The sequence below is a fragment of the Phocoena sinus genome, chromosome 3 (genome assembly GCF_008692025.1).
Source record: "Phocoena sinus isolate mPhoSin1 chromosome 3, mPhoSin1.pri, whole genome shotgun sequence".
Taxonomy (NCBI): domain Eukaryota; kingdom Metazoa; phylum Chordata; class Mammalia; order Artiodactyla; family Phocoenidae; genus Phocoena; species Phocoena sinus.
Window position 1 is genome coordinate 96969661 of NC_045765.1, and position 23912 is coordinate 96993572.

Below are 23912 nucleotides of genomic sequence, written 5' to 3' on the forward strand. Positions count from 1 at the left end.
CCAACTAGATGTTAGGAGCAGGCATAGAGAAGAGATGCATTTCAGTCTATTTTATTGATGAATGTAAACATATTTCAGAACATCCATTTAATGATAAGCTATCCTTCATATTTGAAGAGGAAGCATCTGGCAGTCATAATTTTCATGTATTAGTAGTCCAAAAAGACCAAATGTTTTCTGGATAGAGAAGAAAAATGACCAGAGGTATTATTACATGGTCTATCTGGCTGCTCTTGTGCTCTCTAGAAGAGAGCACAGTCCCTTGCAAAGGGAGCATGTAGACTGGGCAGTCCAGTGTGAGCCCAAGAATCTAGTCTATATGCCTTATTTAGCCTTTGCAATCCCTTAGTAGTGATGAGAGGAAGCAAAGAGAGTACTAAAAATAGCTGAAGATAGAAGTAAATTTGGCTTGTTGTAGGATATAACTATGATATTTCTTTAATTCTCTTAAGTAGTCAGATTGTTGAATTTATAAACAAAATGTGCCAGCAATCACTTTATTTCTGTAGAATATTGTAAAACAGTTTATGAGATAATTGACATCTACAAAATTACAATTTTTAAAATAAAAAGAGTGTGTTTGTGGGATGTGTGATAGCTTTACAAAAGTTGGTTCTGACAAATGCATGTTTTTCTCTATAATAACGATAACCTAATGCCTAAATAGTGCACTGATCTCTAATAATAGGCTTACAAAGAATACTTTTATTTTTGAATGATGTATTGACAATGCAGTTTGTCTCAAGCTGAAGTGCATATTTGTGGAACAGCAGATGTACGTTTTCAAAGGACTTGCAAAACAAAGACCAGCTATTTTTTTTTTTTTCTTTTTGGAAAGTGAATGTGGATGCAGACTTCAGCATTAGGAGGAAATGAATGATTGATATCTAATAATCAAAACCATTTGTAGTACTGGAGATTGTTACCTCCTACTGCACAGGCCTTAAATCTCTGTCTCTTTGATCATTCCCTCTGAACAGACCCATATTCCTGGTACCTGTCCAACGATATCAGGAATTCATCAACACTCTACAGTTTCAGGTTACGGACTACTGCATCAGAGTTTGTGCTACAAGCATTTTACAGGATGCTGAGAGCCACCACTGGGATGACTACAAAGCTTTTTATGAGGTGTGAAGTTAAGTTTACTGTCCCTCCTTTTTTACACAAATATGTTTTACTGCCTACCTGCTTTCTGGCTAATTAGAAACATGAGCTTGGCAGTACTGACAAACGAAGGCTGTTAGGATAATGTTTTTTAAATATTGAATCTGTACTTAGAAAAGCACTGTTTTTAAAAACCTGAAATAATTAGAACTCTCCTTCTGCTTAAAAGTAAAAATAACTTAATTTGAGCTGCAGTGTTTCAGTGCTATATAATAAGTTGGAATATAATGGGGTACAATGAAAACTCAAAGAGAAACAATGCCAAAATACTACGACCTTATATTGTTTTCAAAGGGACCAGTTATAGGTATCCTTGCATTATTTTCTTGTTATATATTTCCATCTGTGTTTGATAAATATTTTTTATTAAGCAGCTTTATTCTTTATACTTATTTTTTCCTTCTTATTGTATGTTCTTATGAGTGTGCTTTAAGACCCATCTGATCATTTATAGCTTACCTATTTTCATTTAACCCATGTTTTGAAATCCCAAATTTCTACTGAATTAAAGCCTAATGATTCCCAGTGCAACCAAAGCCAGGATCAATTAAAATTATTAATCATCAGGCTTCATTAGTTTCCCTTCCCCTGAATCCCATTGATTATACATAAACCACAACTCTTGAAATCCCTTGAAGTTGACTTCAGGGTGGAGTGAAACATTCTATCTATGGAGTATTGAGAAAAACAGAGTGGAGTTTTATTCAGTGAAGTCACTCCTGTCACCTTCCTGACACTGAAGGTTCCAGTGGCTCCATTTATGCCTGTTATTATCATAATAAATGTTGTCACAACAGAGAGGAGCAGCTTAGAAGCTTTTTAAAAGGGCTTTCCACGTTTTCTAAGACGATTTCATGGGTCTTAGAAAGGGTCTCCTTTAGAGGCCCTTCCCAGATACATTTTCTTTTTGCGAGAGCATCCATATAGGGTTTTCCAAACCTGACATACTTCAAACAGCAGTGAGCAGAAAGAAAATGGAAAGTGGTATGGTGCAGCTGGTATTCTGAGATAAGAATAAAAGTATCTGTCTTCCCTTCTCCTGGCAGCATCCCAGCTCCCCTATGTGCCTTGAGGTAAACAGAGAGGTTGAAAACGAATCCATCTCATGTTTCAAACTATTTCAATGTGTCAGTGTACTAATGAGCAATTTTATATAATGTTTCCATTGAAGAACAGGTCTCTCATTATATGTCCAACATAGGGGTATTATGTTTCCTCTTATGCAAACTGGGAAGTAGAAGAGTTGTACAGTATAAATAATAAGTAGATGCATTGAGAACCTGTTATTGAAGTTACCAAGTATTTAAAAAAAAAGACAAAAACAAATTACCACATAACATGCAGCTCTTAGATCTTATGACAAGAGTTTAGCTTCTAAGACAGAAATAACGAGATAGCTACCCTGTGATTGCATGGTACTGTAGCTTCCATACACTTACTTACATGGTCAATAGTTACAATTTAATTGCAGTTAGTGGTTGTTATTTATGCTCAGAAAAATTAAGTGATACTGCTTTTCTATTTACCAAAACTAAGAACCTTCTAAAAATAGCACAGATGCTAAGTTGTTTTGACAACTGGAGTCCCTGACATGGTTTTATCCCGTTTACTATACCCCTCTCTCCTCCGCTCCCCCATTATTCCAACTGATTTGTGAAACAGGACTAGTATGTTTTTGGCAGGGCTGTTTTGAGAGGAGAGGAGATGAAATCTGCCTGACTGGAGGGGAAGGGTAGGATAGAGATCTCAGGGAAACCTATCGCCCTGTGCAGAGAGTAGTAAAGAAATAGTGAAAAAATTTATAAAGATATGGAGCAATATTTGCTCACATTTTGTGATATCAAGTGAGCCCTAGATACATCATTTCCATTTTCTAAACTGTCAGGTTGAGAGAGCCAAAGAGTTCAGTATCTTTCTGATGAGGTGCTGGTCAGATGGCACAGTGGGTGTTCAAATTACATGTTTAAAATTAAGCTTTTAGTATAGTTGACATCTGCTCAATTTTAGCAACTTGTGTTTTCTAATAGAGAATAAAGAATTGCCTGTTCAAGGATAATATTGAGTGGCTTATATAATAAAGCCCAGCTGCTTGTTTCCTGATATATAATCTAAATAAAAGCTCACATCTGTTTACCTTATAGTGGGTCTACAAAAATAACAGATGTTTACTAGCAGCATACTTTTGAAATGACAACAAAGAGGGAAACAGGTCAGAAAAATAAATGAATCACATTTAGTTTAATGAAAGCCCTTGCATACATTGAACTTATACACATTTTGAAGAAAATTGTGAGAAAGGTGACCAGCTTGGAATGTCTTTAAGTAAACATGAAGTTTATATTTTTAAAAGTCTTAAAAATAAGTATATTTTACTTTAGGAGAAGAAATCTGTGTGCCTAAAGTTATTTTTATTTTCTCATTTATTGCTAAAAGGTAGCTATTAAGGAAATTGTTTTTTTATATTTTGAAAAATATGAGAAATCATGTTGACCATGTTATTATAGGAGAAAGTGTAAATCACGGAGAAAGTGTAAATCATTCAGGCCAGTTATGACATGGGTTGGGTTGGTTTTGCTTTAATTAACACACAACACAGAAAGTAATAAAGAAAATCCAGCATTAAAATTACTTTCTTACTTGAGGAAATTTTTTAAAGCATTCTTTATCACAGAACACACAACAAAGAAAATATAAGAAACTATAATTTTGCTACTTCTGCATTAATTTTGTAATTCTGTTTTTTTCTTAAACAGTTTTCATGTACATCTAGTCAGAAAATCAGAAGTGGTCAAAGTCCCCACCAGTTTGAACTTGAGTCTTTGACAGTTTGATATCCAAGTTTGCCACCCAAGGAGAATAATTCTACTCATTTATAAACTCCATTTGAAAGTCAATAGATAATAACTATAGATTGTTATTATTACAGTAACTACAAAAGATTTTACTAATCAAAGAAATTACCAGGAGAATGATACGTAAGGAGTATCCACATAAGAAATGATCAACTTTAGGTATAGGAGAAGAGCAGACTTTTTTTTAAGATGACATTTGTTTGGGTTTCCCTGGTGGCACAGTGGTTAAGAGTCTGCCTGCCAGTGCAAGGGACATGGGTTCGAGCCCTGGTCCGGGAAGATCCCACGTGCTGCGGAGCAACTAAGCCCGTGTGCCACAACTACTGAGCCTGTGCTCTAGAGCCCACGAGCCACAATTACTGAAGCCCACGCACCTAGAGCCTGTGCTCTGCAACAACTGAAGCCATCGCAATGAGAAGCCTGGGCACCACAATGAAGAGTAGCCCCTGCTCCCTGCAACTAGAGAAAGCCCCGCGCAGCAACAAAGACACAATGCAGCCAAAAATAAATAAAATAAAATAAATTTATATAAAAAAAAGAATGAAAACTAAAACTATCCTGAAAAAAATAAAAAGATGACATTTGTTTGAGAAATATAAGTAGTGGGCGAAGCAGAAATTTTAAGTCCAAGAGGATTACTTAGAGATAAATTGGAAGTTTTTCTCATTTAACTTTTGATACAGTAACATATAATCAGGATAGTATTTGAAGAACACATTCTTCAAACTTCAAATAATCTATTTCAAGTAATCTTTTACTCTGGTCTGAAGAAAATGAGGAAACACTAGCATACCTCCCAGAGAGCATGTTAACTAATTAAGGGTTGTAATTCACTTGAGGCTACCTTCTCATTTCTGCCTGTTTTCCTTGTCTTTGGCTGCTGTTGGGTCTCACTCTGTGGTCAGGGAAGATTTGGCACAGAGAAGAGGTCTGTAGCGGGGTGGAAGGGAATGAAAATCTGGCCCTTTGGAAGTATAAAGTACTGTAAAAATACTAAGAAATGATGATAACATATGCCTAGACTTTACAAAATCTTGCAAAAATCAGACTATGTTACTCTTTCTAGTATTGTTAAAACTCCATGGATGCAATAGCCTAATATAGTCTTTGATAGTTACCCACCCCCTTTGTTTTCATGCATGTTAATAAGTATATAGTATGTAAGTTTATTTTTGCTCCTGTCATTTCATTGCAGTGTGAAATCTAAAACATTTATAAAATGATCTCAATGATGCTAATAATCCATATACATCCGTAAACAAATTAATAAATTTTAATTTTCGAAGAATTGGCCCAGTATCTTAAACTAGCATGACTTTGGTTAGCAGCTATAAAGACAATTTTTTTTTTTTTTTTTTTTTGCGGTATGCGGGCCTCTCACCGCTGTGGCCTCTCCCATTGCGGAGCACAGGCTCCAGACGCACAGGCTCAGCGACCATGGCTCACGGGCCCAGCTGCTCTGTGGCATGTGGGATCCTCCTGGACTGGGGCATGAACCCATGTCCCCCGCATCGGCAGGCGGACTCTCAACCACTGCACCACCAGGGAACCCCAAGACAATTATTTTAAAGTAAATTTTAAACTCTAGACCAGGAGTAGGTAAATCAAGGCTATGCTAGGTTAAATGCTTGTGGTCTGGATTTGCACGAGAATGTCTGGTCTCATAATTGAAATAAAACATATGTTCCTTTGTCAATAAGGATGTTTTACATGTTGTCAAAAATCTTTCTTGGTCATCTAGTGTGTCAAACTCTCCAGCTATTTCCTTTCAGCCTGAACTAATTAGATTCATAGGAAGCAAACTGATGTTTGGGAAGATGTGATTGTCTTTTTTAATGTGTGGTGGTTTTGCTAGGGGGAAAGATGCTCCTTCTCGCTCCAGATGTGGCATTATTTCTTCTGGGCGCTTCATCACGATCTCTGGACCATTCTGCCCCCTAAGTTAGCCCAGGAGATTCTAGCAGAAGTGCTGGAGAAATCTTTGGGTCTCCTGGCCTCCAGATATGCTCGGGCCCATCCCAGTTATAAGAGAGCTCCACAGATAAGGTAATGGAAGTTGTGAAAACCATTGTTTTTTAAGAAAACTTTTTTGTCATTTGTATAAAGCAGAATATAATTCTATGTCTCATGACATAGCTCCTTGTATATTTAACACATTTCTAACATCTGAAAGGAAATCATATTCAATTTTCCCGAGATACTTAAGTAGAAATGTGGAACTTGAATCAAAATAACTTTGTTCTTTTTTTTTCTTCTTAAAATTGTATATAAAACCCACTTGTTTCTAAAGAGTGAGTCAAGATGTATTACAATCTAGGACATAGATGTCCAAAGGTTAATAAATAAGATAAAGAGGGAAAATTAAGGTCCTGAAATGGAGAAGAAAACATCAGTGCTGTGATGAAGTAATTTGACTTTGAAATTCTAGGCAACCAGGGGATTTTTGTTTTTTTGGTTTTTTTTTTTAATGTCTTTAAATAGTGTAGTTAATCTTTATTAAGGAAACTCTTTTGTCTAATCATTTGTCTCTTAATATAGTCTAATTGCTTCTTTCCTCTTTTCCTTTATTTTTTTCCTTTTCTTTTCATTATGTATTACTAAAAGCCAGTTCAACAAAATGTGAAATCACAGAAAATGAGGAGTAGCAGTCACGGGGTCTTAAATTAAAGACTGAATTATAGTCCAATTCTATGGGTTATCTAGGCAATGAATTTTACAAAAATGTGCTTACGTGACAGCAATGGTCTGTACAAAGCGAAGGCTTTTGTTTTTACAAACATTCTGGCTAATACGATTAAGACCTGCCTTTTAGGTATAAAAAATTCTTTTTTCAGATATATGTTAGGAGGAACCGAAAGACATCAGAGGCTTTTTAAATTTTTTTCCAGTAGGAATTATTTTTCTGATCAAGCATGCTGCATTTGAAGGGCATTTAGGTCCTGCTACAGTGTTCCATAAGTGTGGTATTTTGAACAGGCTGTTTTGAATTACTGACCAAGCATTTTTTAAAAAAACATTGAACTCTGAAGAATAGATGGAAAATTCCTTTTGGGAGCAAAGAATACCTTCATTCTTTTCCTGATGTAGCTTAAGTCACTTTTGACTGTGAGGTGGCAAGCCATTATGAGATGCTTATGAAATCAGATTTACTATTAGCTCCTGAAATAGGTAGTATATTTAATTGATTAACTGTACTATAGAGACTTTTGGTTTCTGTTTTCTGGGTAGTTACATAAAAATGCCACGCAAAGCTAGAGTTATCTCTCCTAGTTTTTAATATGTAAAATAAATAAATACTTTTATTTGAATGGTTAATTCTAAAGCATTGATAGTGAGGAAATCAGATTTTGCAGGCATGTGTGCGTTTGTGTCTGTGTGTATATATATATATCTTGGATTTGCAATTGTTTAATTAGCAATTAGAGTGAGTGGATGCAAACTATAATTAAACCTTCCTAAGGGTGATTCTTGATGCTTTTAGAATTCCAGTAGCTTCCAACTGTTGTATAACCAAAACCATATATATGATTTATATATAATATATTATATATTATTAATGTATGTGTACATGTATTATATATAATACATGTGAAGCCAAAATGTCATTTTAAAAGATCCTCAAACTTGTTTCTTATCACTTCAAAACTTTCATCTTCTATTTCTTCAGCATTGAATTTAAAAGAAAAAAAAGAGGAAATTAACTGAGCTCTGTACAATTTAGTCATATACCAAAATAGTCTTTAAACAGATCTTTGGAGTGCTGTTAAAACTCAAGAAAGATAGAAACCAAAAAATGAGTTTATGAATAAGAAAAAATATAGCATATTTGCCACAAATTTATTTAATATTGGAAATTTCTGAAACAATAAGCTTTTCCATTTGCACTTCTGGTGTCATTTTTTCTCATCTTTCACTTGCTGGGAGAACATGTTGCCCAATCTTGTAACTTTCTTTTGACACCTTGTACTTGGATGAGGACAATTGTCCTGCTATCAGATTTTTACCTATCATGCATATATGGATAATAGCAAATTTTCTTTTAATCTAACTTTTGCTGAATTTAACTGCTGACTTTTGCTGAAGGAAAGTCTCTTGAGATTCTTGGAGAGTATCTTGATAATGCAAAATAAACATTTAAAAAAAAAAAAAAGTGCTCCTGAAACACTTCACTACTGTACTATAGGATAATAGCAAATTTTCTTTTAATCTAACTTTTGCTGAATTTAATTGCTGACTTTTGCTGAAGGAAAGTCTCTTGAGATTCTTGGAGAGTATCTTGATAATGCAAAATAAACATTAAAAAAAAAAAAAAAAGTGCTCCTGAAACACTTCACTACTATAGACTTCACTATTCCTAAAGACAATGAATGGTATTATGGGTCAGCTAACACTTGGAAACTCAAAAGCTATCTTTGATGCTGTCTATCTGTTTTTGATCTCTGAAGCTCTGATAGCTAACTAAATATATCTATTCTTACATATTCTTAATATAATAGCTATGGATGATAGTGTATATACCAAGCAGAAAAATGATTTAACATGATTTTCTTTCCAACAGACTTGATGTCACAACAATTTTAATATGCACTGAGAACATGTTATGGTCAGTTTGCACATCTGTACAGAAGCTTTTGAATCCTCATGAGTATGTAGATGATAAAATTTTAAAAATTCATACCCATTGTAATAATCTCTTCACAACATTAGTCATTTTGACTTCACCACTAACTGAATTATACCAGTAAGTATCAGATATATTTTCTTTTTAGCTATTATGGTATATAAATTAATGTGATTTAACAGAGTTATTTTCATGCTACTTACTGAATTGTGTGAAGTAGCAAGTAGAAATTTATTGAAGTGCGTTTTTGATATGAGGTGAGCCATTTTACAAAACAAACACTAACCAACAAGGGTTTCTTCATTCTCAGAGTAATTTGGTCCTAGTAATGTGGTATATCTCTATTGGTCGATCCTATTCAGTTGATAAGGCTCCAGTACAAGCAGGATCATTTCGAGCATCACTATTTGAGTTGTTTAAATGATCAAATTATATTAATGGATTGGTTATTTCAGTCATAGTTTGATTACTCTGTGAAATAATAAATCATATCCAATGGCTTTGTGTGTCTTTTAAAAATATTTTTTAATTTTTAATTTGATATAAGGTGATTTTCTCTAATAAAAAATATTTTTAAATGATTGTAAAATATTCTCAAGGGACTTCCTTGGTGGTCCAGTGGTTAAGACTCTGTGCTTCCACTGCAGGGGGGCGTGGGTTCGATCCCTGGTCAGGGAACTAAGATCCCACATGCTGTGTAGTGCGGCCAAAAAAAATAAATAAAATAAAATATTCTCAAATCTGGAAGAGACCTCATGGTCCCATACTTTCAGTTACTCTGCCATAGATTTGCATTTTTAGTATTAGACTTTAGTGACTGAGCTAGTAATGGCAGTCAGTGGAAATAGGAACAAGTAATTACATTTTTTAAATGTTGAAATATTTTACTTAGCTAAACAAATAAGATTTAGGGAAATTAAAAATTTTGAACTACTTTTCTGGTTTATTTCATTCAAATTTGTAATATTATAAAAGAGATTAGAGTAAATCTTGTAATAAAACGTTAATATAGTTTTGTTTAAACCCTCCTCCAAAATAGTCACTTTATCTTGAAAGACTAGATATTGCATATTCTTAGTTTCTTGGATAGTAAAAATTATACACATTTCTGTTTCTTAGAATAAATTAGGTAAAGTATGTTTCTGCACTATGCTGGTAAAGGCAATGTATAAATCTTGATTTTCAGTAAATTTTAAGACCTTTGTGTTAGAAATTCTAAGAGTAATTAACAAGTTTGATTTCAATTTCCCTATAATTTTCACCCACTCCTTGACTTTCAACAGACCCATTGTTTACAGATTGCTTCTTCTGGCAACCTTACCATTGAGAACTCATTTTAGAAATGGAGAATTCTTTCAGAAAGGGAAAGAAATAGTGAGATAAATTGCCATAAATTTGGGATTATGTACAAAATGGTGCATAATCATAAAAAGCTCAAGGTCTGAAGCCTATAATAAATCCTAGTAAACTAAACTGATTTACCATAGATGAAAAAATAACTATGCTCTTAGTTCAATGGGTCATTTCATCTAAGGGGAAGGCCCTGTGAAAATCAGGAACAAAGTTGACAAATTTCATGGATTGGTCATGGTGAGCAATATTGAATTTCATGGTCTGTCACAGATGAATAGAAAAATTTTAACCCCCCAATGCATTTGTAAAACAAATAAATTGTTATAAAAGATTGCATATTTTAATAATGATAATATAACATACATTCATTATTGTTAACCTGTGGCCTTTTGATACATTTTAAAACAACTATGCAAGTATTCAAATCTCTGTGATTTGTGCATTAGATATTGCACTGTAACCTCATTCAACAAATTTAAATTGCTAATTTCAACCAGGATTGCAGAACATTTTATACCAAGCACTGCCTCTGGTTTTCTTAATATAAAACATAGATAGTGGTATTGCTTTGAAGCATGAACAAAATTCTATACATACTTTAATTTTTTTATTATTTCTCAGATCATAAAAATTTTCACAGATTGTATCCATTCATGTTGATATAAAATTTATTATTGCTTTCCTAAAGTATAAATCTAATCTTTAAAATATATTTCTCTTTGTATTGACAAAGAAAATCTACAGGGCAGCATGTTCCTCACCAAATAGGAAAAAAAAGTGTGTGTATGTTGCAAGAACCCTATTGACTTATTAGCTTCTTTTCACAGCCAGGATATGAAGTTGTCATATTATTAGTATTTTAGAAAAAAATTGTATCTCTGTCTCCCATTTAAAAATTAAACTGTATGCTTTGAGGAATTGGTGAAGAGTAGCAATCAGATGTTGATAGCATTGAATTTTTATAAACTATGCCTGACATTTGTTACTCTATGTGATATACCTTTTTTGAAGGTGACTGCCTTTATTCCAAGTAGTTCTGACAGATAAACTGACTGTATTTTCCTTCCTGAGCTTAGCATAGGACTACTAAATCCCAGGGCAGAAATATGATTTTTAAATCTTTTCAGAAAGAATGAAGCCTGTTTGCAAAAATGTGTGTTCTTTTTTAACTCTCCTTTGAAGATTTCTGTTAGAATGTTGTAAAAGGAGTACTCCCTTTGTCCTCCAGGGAAAGAAACCTGCTGAAACAGAAAACATTCACCATGTATTTTCCAAAATGCTTATCACGTGTAGTTATACTTATCTTCTTCTGTAAAGGCAGTTAAACTGCACTTTCAGAAGTGTACTCAATGCACGTTCACACACATACCCAGACAGTGATTTCACGTATTGCATTTTGCTTGTGTAGAATGTTAGTTTTAATATAGCAAATTAAAATTAATTTTTAGAATTTTAGGCAAATGCAATTTAGTTTCAATTCGACAAATGTTGTTGCCTCCCTAGGCCCTATAATTAAGCACCAGGATTAAACACAAAGGATACAGCAGTGAACAAGATGAAATATTCACCCCCGAGTAATTTAGGAAAGTCTGAAAAAATTTTTAATGTTAAAATTGAATGTTATATCTCCAGAATATTTTGATGTGTTATATAAAAACTAAAAATGGAAATTTTTTGAAAGTTGATTGTCCCCAATGTTACATCATTTAATAACATGGAAGAATGAATTTCAGTACAAGTACCAACATACCAGGCAAAGGTTGGAGTCATCAGCAATAGGTCAGAATGTTGATCACTAAGCCAAGGAACAGCAGACCTGTCTTTTGGGGGTCACTTGTTATCATTCTCATGGCTTTTGAATCACTAAACTCTAAGGTATTTCAGTTCTTTGTCTGTAGTTCAGTTTCAAACTAGTACTAGGTGTTTTAAAGTTATTGTCTTAGCTTGTTTATTTCTTTAGTTATATGAAATTATTTCACTGTCCCTTACAAAACAGAAAGTGTTGGACTAAAACTTTGTTTTTCATACTTCAAGCATGTCTGGCACGCTTGAAACAGGTAGTTCCTCAAAATGTTAAGCATAGGGATGCTCATGTAAAATGTTGAGCATATGGTCCTGTGATGCAGTAATTTTACTCCTAGGTACGTACACAAAAGAAATGCAAACATATGTCCATGTAAAGATTTGTACACAAGTGTTCGTAGCAGCACAAAGTGGGAAGAACCCAAATGTCCATCAGCTGGTGAATAGAAAACAGTATGTGGCATATACATACAGTAGAATATTATTCAGCCATAAAAAGAAATGGAGTACTGGGCTTCCCTCGTGGCGCAGTGGTTGAGAGTCCGCCTGCCGATGCAGGGGACACAGGTTCGTGCCCCGGTCTAGGAGGATCCCACATGCCGCAGAGCGGCTGGGCCCGTGAGCCATGGCCGCTGAGCCTGCGCGTCCGGAGCCTGTGCTCCGCAATGGGACAGGCCACAACAGTGAGAGGCCTGCGTACCGCAAAAAAAAAAAGAAATGGAGTACTGACAGATGCTGCAACAGGGATGAACTTCAAAACCTGCATGCTAAGTGAAGAAAGCCAGACATGTGAGAGCACATATTGTGTGACTCAGTTTACTAGAAACTTCCAGAATAAGCAAATCCACAGAGACAGAGAGTAGATTAGTGGTTGTCAGAGGCTGAGAGGAGGGAAGAATGGATAGTACCTGCTAATGGGTACAGGGTTTCTTCTGAGCCTAATTAAAATGTTATAAAATTAGATAGTGGTGAAAGTTGCACAGCTCTGAATATAGTAGAAATCATTTAGTTGTGTACTTAAAATGAGTAAATTTTGTGGTATGTGAATTATATATCTCAATAAAGCTGTTAAAAATGAATATAGATTAGATGGAAATAGAAATAAAAGTATGTAAAATGTAAAAAAAAAAAGGTGTCTGGCAGAATGCAAAATGATCCAGAAAACAGAGGTAGTTCTCTTAGCCATTTTGTTTAGATTAAATGACTCCCTTTGTACGTTTCCCTCTAAACATTATTTTTGAGGGAAATCTCTATCAAAAGAAAGAACTAAAATCAAACAGCTTTATGTGTGGTCTTAATAAGGTAAAACATTGGTAAACGGCTAGTTGTTAATTTTGGAGAAGACCAGTGCCCTGAATCTCTGACTAGCTGGTTCCTGCCCTGTACTCTGGGGTCAAGTCTGGTTCAGTCTCTTCACCATATGTCCTGTTCTCAGTCTGTGCCTTGTCTGTGTACCACCCAAGACTGACTTCACAGATGCCCCCCAAATTCATCCTCCTTTCTACTAAGCAGGGTCTGACAATACCTTCTATTTATTCACTCCTTTTTTTTTTTTTTAACCAGTATTTACAGTGTACTTTCTATAGGCCAAGCATTGTGCCAGTCATTTTCTAACTTCAAATCATCATTTTCTAACCTCAAAGAGTTATTTTCATCATAAGAAACACAAGCCAGGGGCAGGAGAAATGCAGGGAACCATACTGTACTCCAAGTATCTTACCTTGTGTCTTAAAGTTAATGACATTGAGGCAGCAACTTATAGTCCCAGGGGTAACACTGCTTTATGAAAGAAAAGCAGTGACTTAGAATTATGTTTAAAATGGTAAAGTAGATTGAATTTGGTTATCTCTGCATATTCATGGTTAGTTGGCTATGATTTTAGGGGCATCAGAAAGTCTCATATGTCCTCAGTCATCTCAAGTATTCCAGTGTTGTCTCAATAGTTCAACTTCAAACCTAATTCTACTTCTTCTGAAGTTATGGTCTCTTGTTATTTTTATTTATTGCGTACCTCCACTGGGTTGGGCACCATGGTAGCCACAGATGATATAAGATATCTGACCTGACCCCTCTGCCCCTGTGGAACTTACATCCTTGGGCTACCTCTATTCCATCCTGGAGATTTATTCCGTTAGCATCATATTATGAGACACGTTTCTTCTGGGAGGGCAGCCAAAAGCAGGGTGGCACAAGAGAAGCATAAAACCCAGCTAACTCATTTTAGCATATCAGTTTATCTCACTTTTGATGTGCACTGAATTTATTTCATGCTAGCAGCAGCTGGCTACATAAGCTCAAGGAGTCAATCAGTTTTGATAATGAAAAAAGGAAAGAAGGCAACATAATTGTAGATCAGGGACCCAAAAGAGACAGAATCTGGGATAGTGTGCTCACGTCGGGTGGTGTGATCAGCCCAGAGCCAGTATGATGTTAATAATAGAGAAGGGGCATGATGTTGGAGGAAAGGCAAAGGCAAGGTGTTTTCCCCAAATTTATATTTTTCCCTTTAAGCAAAGCTGTCTTTACAGGCCGCTAATTTGGAAATGTGAAGAAATGTATTCTGCTTCAACCTCTGGACAATTACTTTTGTTTAAAGGAGTATTCACATTTGCTATATCAAAATTCTTTTATGTCTTGTGGAAAATGTAATTCTGTGGCTCATATGATTGTATTTTACTCTCCACTATGATTTATTTAGAGCATCTTCTCTTTTAACTGTATACCAAAACATCATTAGAGGGTATCTAATAGCTAGATCATCATTTCATTCTCCCATGGAGGCTTGTAGGCCAATTTTCACCCTGTTATACTCTCCAGAATAATGAAACTAATTTGGGATCTTGCTGTGGAATTAAATGCTCATACAGATCCCACCCCCTCTGAGACCATAAACATCTGCCATAATATTTCATTATCGCCAGATAACCTTACTATTACCAGTGCAACTCTCAGTGGAGGAAAAGAGTTTAGGGACTGGCAGAAATGTTCTGGGAAGTATTGCATTGCCAATGGTTTGTAGCCTAAGAAATTTTGGCACCAAATAGCCATTCCATTATTATTAGATCCTCCATTATTTTTTCTAATCTTGAGAATAAAACTGTACCTAGACAACTGTTTAGACTATTAGGAATTCCATGTCAGTTCTGAGGTAGTTGTAGACCTTGTTAAGAAGTATTTGCAACTGTCGTTATCATACTGATACTACCTTACATTTGTTGAGCCCTTCTTATGTACAAGGCACTTGGCTAAAGGGTTTTATGCATTATCTCAATCATCACACTGACCCTGTGAGGTGATTATTATTATCCCCATCTTACAAATGAGAAAACTGAAGCAAAATTAATTGCCAAACAACATTACACATCTAATAAAGAGCCCACCCAAGGTACACACCCAGGCTATCTGGCTCCAGAGGTCCTGCACATACTCAGGCAGGTGCATTTATCTTCCATGACCCTCCCCTTGGGTATGGAGCAGGCAGCAAAAAGTGAATGTAAAAGGATCAGAGGTAGAGTTAAGTCCTAAGAAGAAGCAAAGCCAAATAAGAGCATAGCGAGGGATGGAGTGGTGAGAAGGGAAATATTTTAGACAGGGTGGTCAGGGAAGACTTATCAGATAAGGTTTTGAGGTAGAGCCATCTATGGAGCCAGTTGAACATGGCAGAGAGGGCATTCTAGGTAAGGTATTCATTCTTGGAGAAATAAGGTGCCCCCTACCCCCTGCAGATAACTGGACAAATGGGGATTTATGCAAAGGGCTCAAAGAGGTAGGTGGAAAAGTAGGCAGAGGCTATGATACCAAAGCTTCTAGTTCCTCCTTCTCTCTCATCAAACCCAGCTCTTGTCCCATCCTTTTCCCCAAGTACGTCACTTTCTTTGAGACAGCCTTTTTTTCCAGACTCCTTAACTGTACCTCCTCTCACATTATACCAGCACCTTCCTCTTCCTAGCTCCCTTGCTAGTGCGTGTCCCTCTCCTGCGCCCTCACTCTCTTGGACTCTCTGTTCAGCCTCTGGAACACTGTTGGCAAAAATCACTCAGCTGTGCTTTTGTACCCTTTGACAATCCTACCCCTTGTCCTGTCTCTGGGTAACTCCCTCTTTCATCCTTCTTCACTTTGGCCAAACCCTCCACCTTGTCCCATCCCACTATTTGCTAGAAGGTGGCCTTCTCCTTTACTTCTCTGAGAAACCCAGACCATCATGTATGTACTTTAACTTCTCATCTCCATTCTTAATAATTATCTTGATTCTTACTTACCTTTACATCCTTTGACTGGTGATCAGTGAGTCTTTTTTCCCAACACAGCAAATCTTTTCACCTGAGCTCTTGATGACATTTACCTCCTACGTCATGGCCTTAGTCTCTGGTTCTTCTCCCCAAGACTCTCTTGTATTAAAAAATATTCCATCTTTATTACTGTGCCTCCCTTCTAAAACAGAGTTTGTGCTCATTGTCTCCACTTTTGCACCTACCATTTACTCAATATACTGCAGCTGCCCTCATCATGCTAAACAAACCACATGGGCTAGGTCATCCATGCACACCCAATTGCTATCTTTACAAGTTTTGTCCCTCCATTCACTTACCCTCTCTGCAGCTTATGACATTATTGGCCATTTCTCTAACCCTAACATCACCTTCTCCTGGCTCTTTGCCTACTTCTCTGATGATTCCTTCTGCTTCATTTGAGTGCTTCTTTTTCTCACCTCACCCTTTAAATGTTGGTGTGTTCCAGAGTTCCATCCTTGTCCATCTTTTCATCTTACACTGTTTCTTTGGGTGAATTCACCCATTCCCATGGCTTCACCATTATGCTAGTGACTTACATATCAGTATCATCAATCCAAATGTCTCTTGTATATGCTGGATCAGTAAATCCAAATTCCTACTGGAGTCTGCAACCCTCTCAGCATATCTAAAACTAAGGAAAGCACCTGCAAGTCGTCCAGACTTCTTTTATCTTAACCCTTCTGCCTTCTACCTCCTCCCTTTTGCTGCCTCCAACCCCATATCATTAGAGAATGAATATTGTTAATTCTATTAATTTTATTTCTTTTTATATTTGTCCCATACACACGATCTCTTATGCTTCTTACTTTGGTTTAGGACTTTGTCTTCTTCTGCCTGGTCTACCGAAATATCATCTTCATTATCTCCCTTCCTCCAGCCCTAATCTCCAATCAGCTCTCCTCACTAGTGCACAAGTGAGTTTCCTAAAATGTAAAATAGCTGATAAAACTCTTATGCTATAAACTCTTCAGTGATTCCTCATTGCTAATACAAAGTCCAGACTCCTTAGAAAAGCATGTCCTGGTGTCCTGACCTAGCTCATGCCTGCTTCTCTAGTTCACACAGTGGAAAGTATGGGATGGAAATAGGACAGCCTCATTTTGGAGCCTATTTATGGAATTTTGTTCTGTCTGAAATTTAGTGAGGAAATGGCTTTCAGAGAGGAGATGATCTATTAAAAATCTAAAAAATGTCAACATGTATTTAATTAGAAGGTGTTCTACTTGGAGAGACAAACAGTGGAGAGGCAGGTCAAATTTGGAAATGTGAGGATACAAGAAGCAGGCTGTAGGATGAAAAGAGAGGGGTGGGTTTTCAGAGTCAAATTCCGTTCTACCTCTTATTTAAAAGATGCTATTGCTGCTGTACTTTAGATGAAGAGAGATAGCACCACTTCAAACAATTCTATTTCTAAAATGTTCCCAGTTGTGACTCTTAACTCCATGTAGGCAAATATAGTCTTCTGTTATTATAAAAATTTTATTAGCCAAGCTATCTACTAAAGATTTTATGTAACAAATCCTTTCTTATTACCTCAAGATTTATTGTTGAATTTGGGCCAACGTAGAAAAATGTTATAGTTACTTCTCCAAAGATAGTTGTAGACCAGATATTCTGGCCAAATTGTTCTAATTTTGAAATCACAGTCGTGTATTTTACAGTTAAATTCTTCTTTACCCGCCTTCTGTAGGCCCTTAGGAGCATACAAAATTAATTGTAAATTCTCATTAATTGTTTAGTATTTATAAATCACTTTAAAGAGTAAAAAGAGGTACCTTTATGCTAAACATTTTTGCATTAACGAAGCAAAAATGACAAAATATTGACATTTATTGGATTCAGATTGAGGGAGGGAGACATACGTGGTATTCATTTTACTATTCTTCATACATTTATTTTTGACAAATTTTATAATGGGAATTTTTAAAATTAAATGATAATGGTATTGTCATACCTTCCCAAGTGTAATGGTTGTTGCAGAGAGGCCTCTGAATCACCTATTAAATTGTAAATACCAAGTGGATGAAGTGGGTGCGTTGTCCATTCTAGCACAATATTGTTTTGTGTAAAATCATTAACTTTGAATACTAAGGAAAAATAAATTTTGATGGTCTTCATAGTTAATGTCCCCTGTATATTCTGAAATAATGATTTTTATTTCCCTAGGACTTTTCAGCATGGCATGGACGATTCTGCCTCAGATTCCTTAAAGCCATTTTTCAAGCAACCATTGCATTGGCTTTCTTGCATATCACATTTCTACCCTTCTTTACTCAGGTGAGAACCTCTAAAAACTACACCATCTATAATTCTTTGATTCCTTTGAAGTTTAATAGAAACTTTTATCCATGGAGGTAAATACATCTTACAAAAAGAAATTAAAACTTTTGACACTACGCAGGTAAGTAAAGAGTATATTTCTTTCTTTAGCTCAAGAAACCAAGATACAGGCCTCATAATCATTCCACTAACATAGTTTTACTAAAGTAATGGAAAAATGTGAATTTTTGGAATTTAGTGTTATTTTAGCTAATTGCCTAGCCATTTTAAAATTCATCCTTCTTGATCTATGACTGGGGATTTGACAGTTCTCCAGCTAATTGTCAAAAAAAAAGCAGTAATATGGGATAATTCATGTGACTAACTCAGAGCCTGAGGAAAAAGTTGAGAGAGGAGTAACTTTAAAAATTATGAATAGGGTCTTTCACTTTTATTATTTAATTAATGGCATTTAAACATAAGAAAAATCATTTAAAGCAAGAAATGTACTTCCAGAGTAATTTGTTGACATTTTGTGGCATTACGTGGAATGTCAGTTTGATTCTTTGCTGAATATATCATAGGAAAGTAGCTTTCCTTGGTATCTGTGAATAAATATATCATGTATAGCTGTAGGAGAATATTGTTAATCCCTACACATTCTTGATTCATCTTAGAAATACACTATTCGTGATTTCACTATCTAAATTGACTGACTGTATCTCTCTCTTGAGGAACAAGAGTCCTACTCGTAAAAAGAGGGTATGAAAACCTCATACACAAGTCTCTATAGACACAATAAACATATACTGTTTACCTATCATGTGCCTGTCCTCATATACGTAACGGGAAATCCAAGATCAATGAGACATTTGCCCTCCTACCTTCAAGGACCTCAGAGTATTGTTGTTACTTCACTTACATATAAAACATTTTCAACATCTATGAACAATTCCTTATGACTGATTCCTAGAAAGGGAACACCCTGGGACTTCCCTGGTGGTACAGTGGTTAAGACTCTGCGCTCGCAATTCAGGGGGCCCAGGTTTGATCCCTGGTCAGGGAACTAAATCCCATGTGCGGCAACTAAAGACCCAGCGCAGCCAAATAAGTAAATAAATAAATAAATATTTTTTGAAGAAAGAAAGAAATGGAACACCCTTAATACTCTGTCACCTCCATACACTGCAGCTGTCATGTAAATACCTCTTACGTCTTTAAGGATTAAATAGCTGACTTTAATATTTGTTATTGCAAAGGTAACACATTAAACAACTGGATCTTTTACAGTGTGAGTTAAACAAACAACCTGTTTCCTTTTGATGAGTTCCCAAACTTCTAAACATATTTGTTCTCCATGTTACTATCACATTTGTTTAATCTCTTTCTTTTTTTTTTTTTTTCCCGGTACGCGGGCCTCTCACTCTTGTGGCCTCTCCCGTTGCGGAGCACGGGCTCTGGACGCGCAGGCTCAGTGGCCATGGCTCACGGGCCCAGCCGCTCCGCGGCATGTGGGATCTTCCCAGACCGGGACACGAACCCGTGTCCCCTGCATTGGCAGGCGAACTCTCAACCACTGCACCACCTGTTTAATCTATTTTTATTGCCTGCTTTTATCTTACTCTATAACCAATGGAGTTACCTCTTTAAGCATAGCTGATAAGACTTCCACCTCCAGGCTTGCTCTGTTCAGCCCATCTAGAGGCCTGGGAAGTCAGCGTGTAAATGGGTTTATCTTTCAAATAGCTTCTTATATTTAACTTCTTTCTCTTTTCTATACCTAAAGCAAACGTAAGTGTAATAAGACTTTTCTTTCTTTCTGCTTGATTGTAGCCATCAATCTTCACTATTATCCTAATGCAAAGATTAGAACATGGTGGTGACTGCTCAGCCCACAGTGGAAATGCAATTTGATACAAGTTTTCTGGAGAGCAATATAATAAAACTGTATCAAAAATCTTAAAAATAGGGCTTCCCTGGTGGCGCAGTGGTTGAGAGTCCACCTGCCGATGCAAGGGACACGGGTTCGTGCCCCGGTCCGGGAAGATCCCACATGCCGCGGAAGCGGCTAGGCCCGTGAGCCATGGCCGCTGAGCCTGCGCGTCTGGAGCCTGTGCTCCACAACGGGAGAGGCCACAGCAGTGAGAGGCCCGTGTACCGCAAAAAAAAAAAAAACCTTAAAAATATTTATGGCCCTTTATCAGCAATTCCATTGCTAGGAATCAATCATAAGGAATTAATCAGAGCTGCTGAGAAAGTTTTATATTCAAGGATATTCATCGAAGCATTATTTGTAAAAGGAAAACATGGAAATAAATGTCTCACAGTATGGAATTAGACAAATCACCTATGGATTAGCCATGCGATAGACTACTGTGGCGTCGTTAAAAAGGTTGATTTTGAAAAATATTAAATGACAAATCATTGTGATTTATACTCAAAGGAAAACTGCAGGTTAGTAATGTTGTAGTAATCAAAGCCAGCCTAGTTTTTAGAGTGATAACTGTGAACCTGACATGCCCAGTGCTTCATATACATTATCTTTTTCAAACCTCACACCAGTCTTTGAAATAAGTAGTCATGTGCTTCTTTCATGGAGAGTAAAGTGATGTGCAGGTAGCAACTTTCTGAAGAGAACAAATCTGGGAGGCAGACTCTGAACCTCGGCTTGTCTGCTTCCAAAGCCCGAGCTCCTGACAGCTGCACCTCCACCTTTCAGAGGGAGAGCAGTTCAGGATGACGTTAACAGTCATGCAAGAAAAATCTAAGATTGTCAGTTATTAATTATGTAAAGTCTCTTTATCATTCGACTTGCAGGAGCCCTGATATACTAATGTATAGTGTTTATCTCCAAGGGAGGGATCTAGTAGGCAGATTCCCCAAACTTGCATCATATGGGAGCCCCCATTTCCCAGGGGATGAACAATTATTGCAAGGTAGCACACAATTGAGAAGTGTTGAACTATGCCATACTACTCTACACATAGCATTTTAAAAGTATGTAGAGAAAAACAAATATTGAAAGGATATAAAAACTCTACGCTAGGGGCTTCCTTGGTGACGCAGTGGTTGAGAGTCCTCCTGCCGATGCAGGGGATGCGGGTTTGTACCCCGGTCCGGGAAGATCCCACATGCCGTGGAGTGGTTGGGCCCGTGAGCCATGGCTGCTGAGCCTGCGCGTCCGGAGCCTGTGCTCCGCAACGGGAGAGGCCACAACAGTGAGAGGCCCACGTACCGCAAAAAAAAAAAAAAAAAAAAAAGCAAAACTCTATGCTAGAGAGCTTATAGTTTATATGGTAGGATTGTAAGCAATTTTAATTTTTATCTGGGCACTTTCCAAATTTCCTATAATGAAAGCAGCTTAATTTTATTAAGATTAAAAAAATTTAAAAGAAAAAAGAAACCTCATTTTTTAAAATGCTCTTTGATTCACATGTATTACCCTGTAACCGCCCTACAGAGGATTTCTAGCTCTGGGCACTTCCTTTACCCCAACATTCTACGTCCGGCTGCCCATATTTCTTGAATGACCCACTGTATTACTGGAAACCCAGCATAATGTCTTCAACAGATCCTTCTTTTCACTCTTTCCTTGTCCCCTAACCATGGTGTCTTTCCTATAAGGAACACATCATTCTTAAACACTTCAAGGATAGAATCTTGATTCTGCTTTCCATATTGAGCTGTTTGTTGCCTATTCCTACTGTATTATCATGTTCAGTTGATTCATTCCCACAGTTCTCTTAGAAGCAGTCTTTCTCTACAACCCATGGCAACAACCCTGGTCCATCTTACTATTATTTAATATGTTTTAAAAACTGTTTTTGTTACACCATTCTACTGCTCAAGAACCTACAGTAGCTTCTGCTTCTCCCACACTGCCTGGCTTGTTTCCTGGAGCACCCAACACTCTTCTCTGCTCCAGTTGTCAGTCTTCTTTCTTGTCTTTAAGACACAGTTATTCTACAATTTTAACTTTTATTTATTGCTTACTTTCAACTTTGAGCCTTTATTTATGTAGTTTTCTCTCCTGAAATGCCTTTGGTTCTCTATCTTGCCTTTTTAAATTCTTCATGTAAGTACAGTATGAACCATTCTACCCTGACTTTCTGACAGTTATTCTCTCTAACAGTTCCATATAATCTGCACAGAAAGACATGATCCATGTGATTCATGATCCAACATGTTCAGAACAGAGGAACCCAGGATAGCAATAAAAGTAGTTTCAAAACAACTCAACTTATTGATTTGCATTTGTCAAGCATTGCAACGGGAATTCCTAGACCACCATCATGTGACCTTAAAAATCTTTACCTTTCCATCCATTTCCTCACATAAATCAGCTGTTGCTGTGTGTTTTTCACCCGTAAATTATCCTCCAAAACTCCATTCCTCACCTTAGCAACTAAAATGAACTGTTCAGGGAAATATACATAGGTTGAATGATGATAAACTAAAAATACATTATGCTTTTTTTTTGGAAAGTGTGAGGATGAGACTAAAATATTTAATATTATGACGTATCTTAGTAATTTAGTCACCTATTTGCTCATTTATTTACACCTGTGCATTGTTTCAGAAAGACTTAAGTTGGCTTTTAATAGTATTAAATATATTAAGATAATGAATTAAATATAGGTGAGAAGGAAGAAACAGAGCAAGGAGGACATGAAATTAAGACTTACAATAAGAGTTAGAGATGCATAAATAGTTGTATGCACTGTAAATTTGTCTATAGGGTTACTAGAGAATGCCTACCAAGTATATAATTTGGTAAAAATAGAATTTTTCATGTTCTCCTAGAAATCCTGGAATAGAGTTTAGAAGAGTTTTCTTTAGGGAAAATATATGTATTTTCAAAGCAATAAGTAAAATATACTATATTCATTATCCCAAGCAGTGTTACAGGCTAACAATGTGAGTTGATTTAGAAAGGGCAATCAGTTTCATGCTAGATTAAACTAAGGTATGTGGAGAATATATTCATCTCAGTGTTAATACTATGACAGCACACTGTACTTTCATATAAATGTTCAAGAAAGAATACTATCTTAGTCAATTATACTGTTGCATTACAAAGTTTTTTTTTATTATTTTCCCAACTTTCATCATCTTGTGGTTCTTTCAGTAGTTCCAAATACTTTTCAGGTCTTCCTTAGCTAAGGAGGTCATAACTGGACACTGAATCCAAGTAGCATAATCAGTGTGCGTGAACAGTCCATTCATTTTACACTGCTCATTTTCTTTTATGATGACAACATGATGTTTTGATTCATGGCCAGTCCATTCTGAGCTCTGGACATTTCTTTCTACTATGCTTTTGTTTCCATTATGGTTTTACTCAATGTAATCCTGTTTTGGACTTATATGCTTTTTTCCCCTCCCTAAATATTAAGCTACCTTTGGCTTCATTTTATTATATGCTATGTGGGTCTTCCCATTTACACAGTTTACCAAGATGTGTTCATTCATTCTTTCAATAAATGCATTTTAAAATTTTTCTCCAAGTAAGGCATATGCTAGGTGTAAGTGGTGAGAGAAGAGATAGCCGATAAAATTTCTTTG

General features: G+C 36.2%; 1 protein-coding gene across 2 annotated transcripts in view; it reads left to right on the forward strand.

The window, feature by feature from the left end:
- KIAA0825 (KIAA0825 ortholog) overlaps positions 1-23912 on the forward strand; it is a 416193-nt gene that overhangs the window by 139269 nt on the left and 253012 nt on the right. For both annotated transcript variants that reach the window (XM_032625775.1, XM_032625773.1), the window contains 4 exons: positions 981-1131; positions 5875-6065; positions 8578-8760; positions 18255-18365. In XM_032625775.1, the coding sequence (XP_032481666.1) occupies positions 981-1131; positions 5875-6065; positions 8578-8760; positions 18255-18365 (636 nt within the window). The remainder of the gene's footprint in view (positions 1-980; positions 1132-5874; positions 6066-8577; positions 8761-18254; positions 18366-23912) is intronic.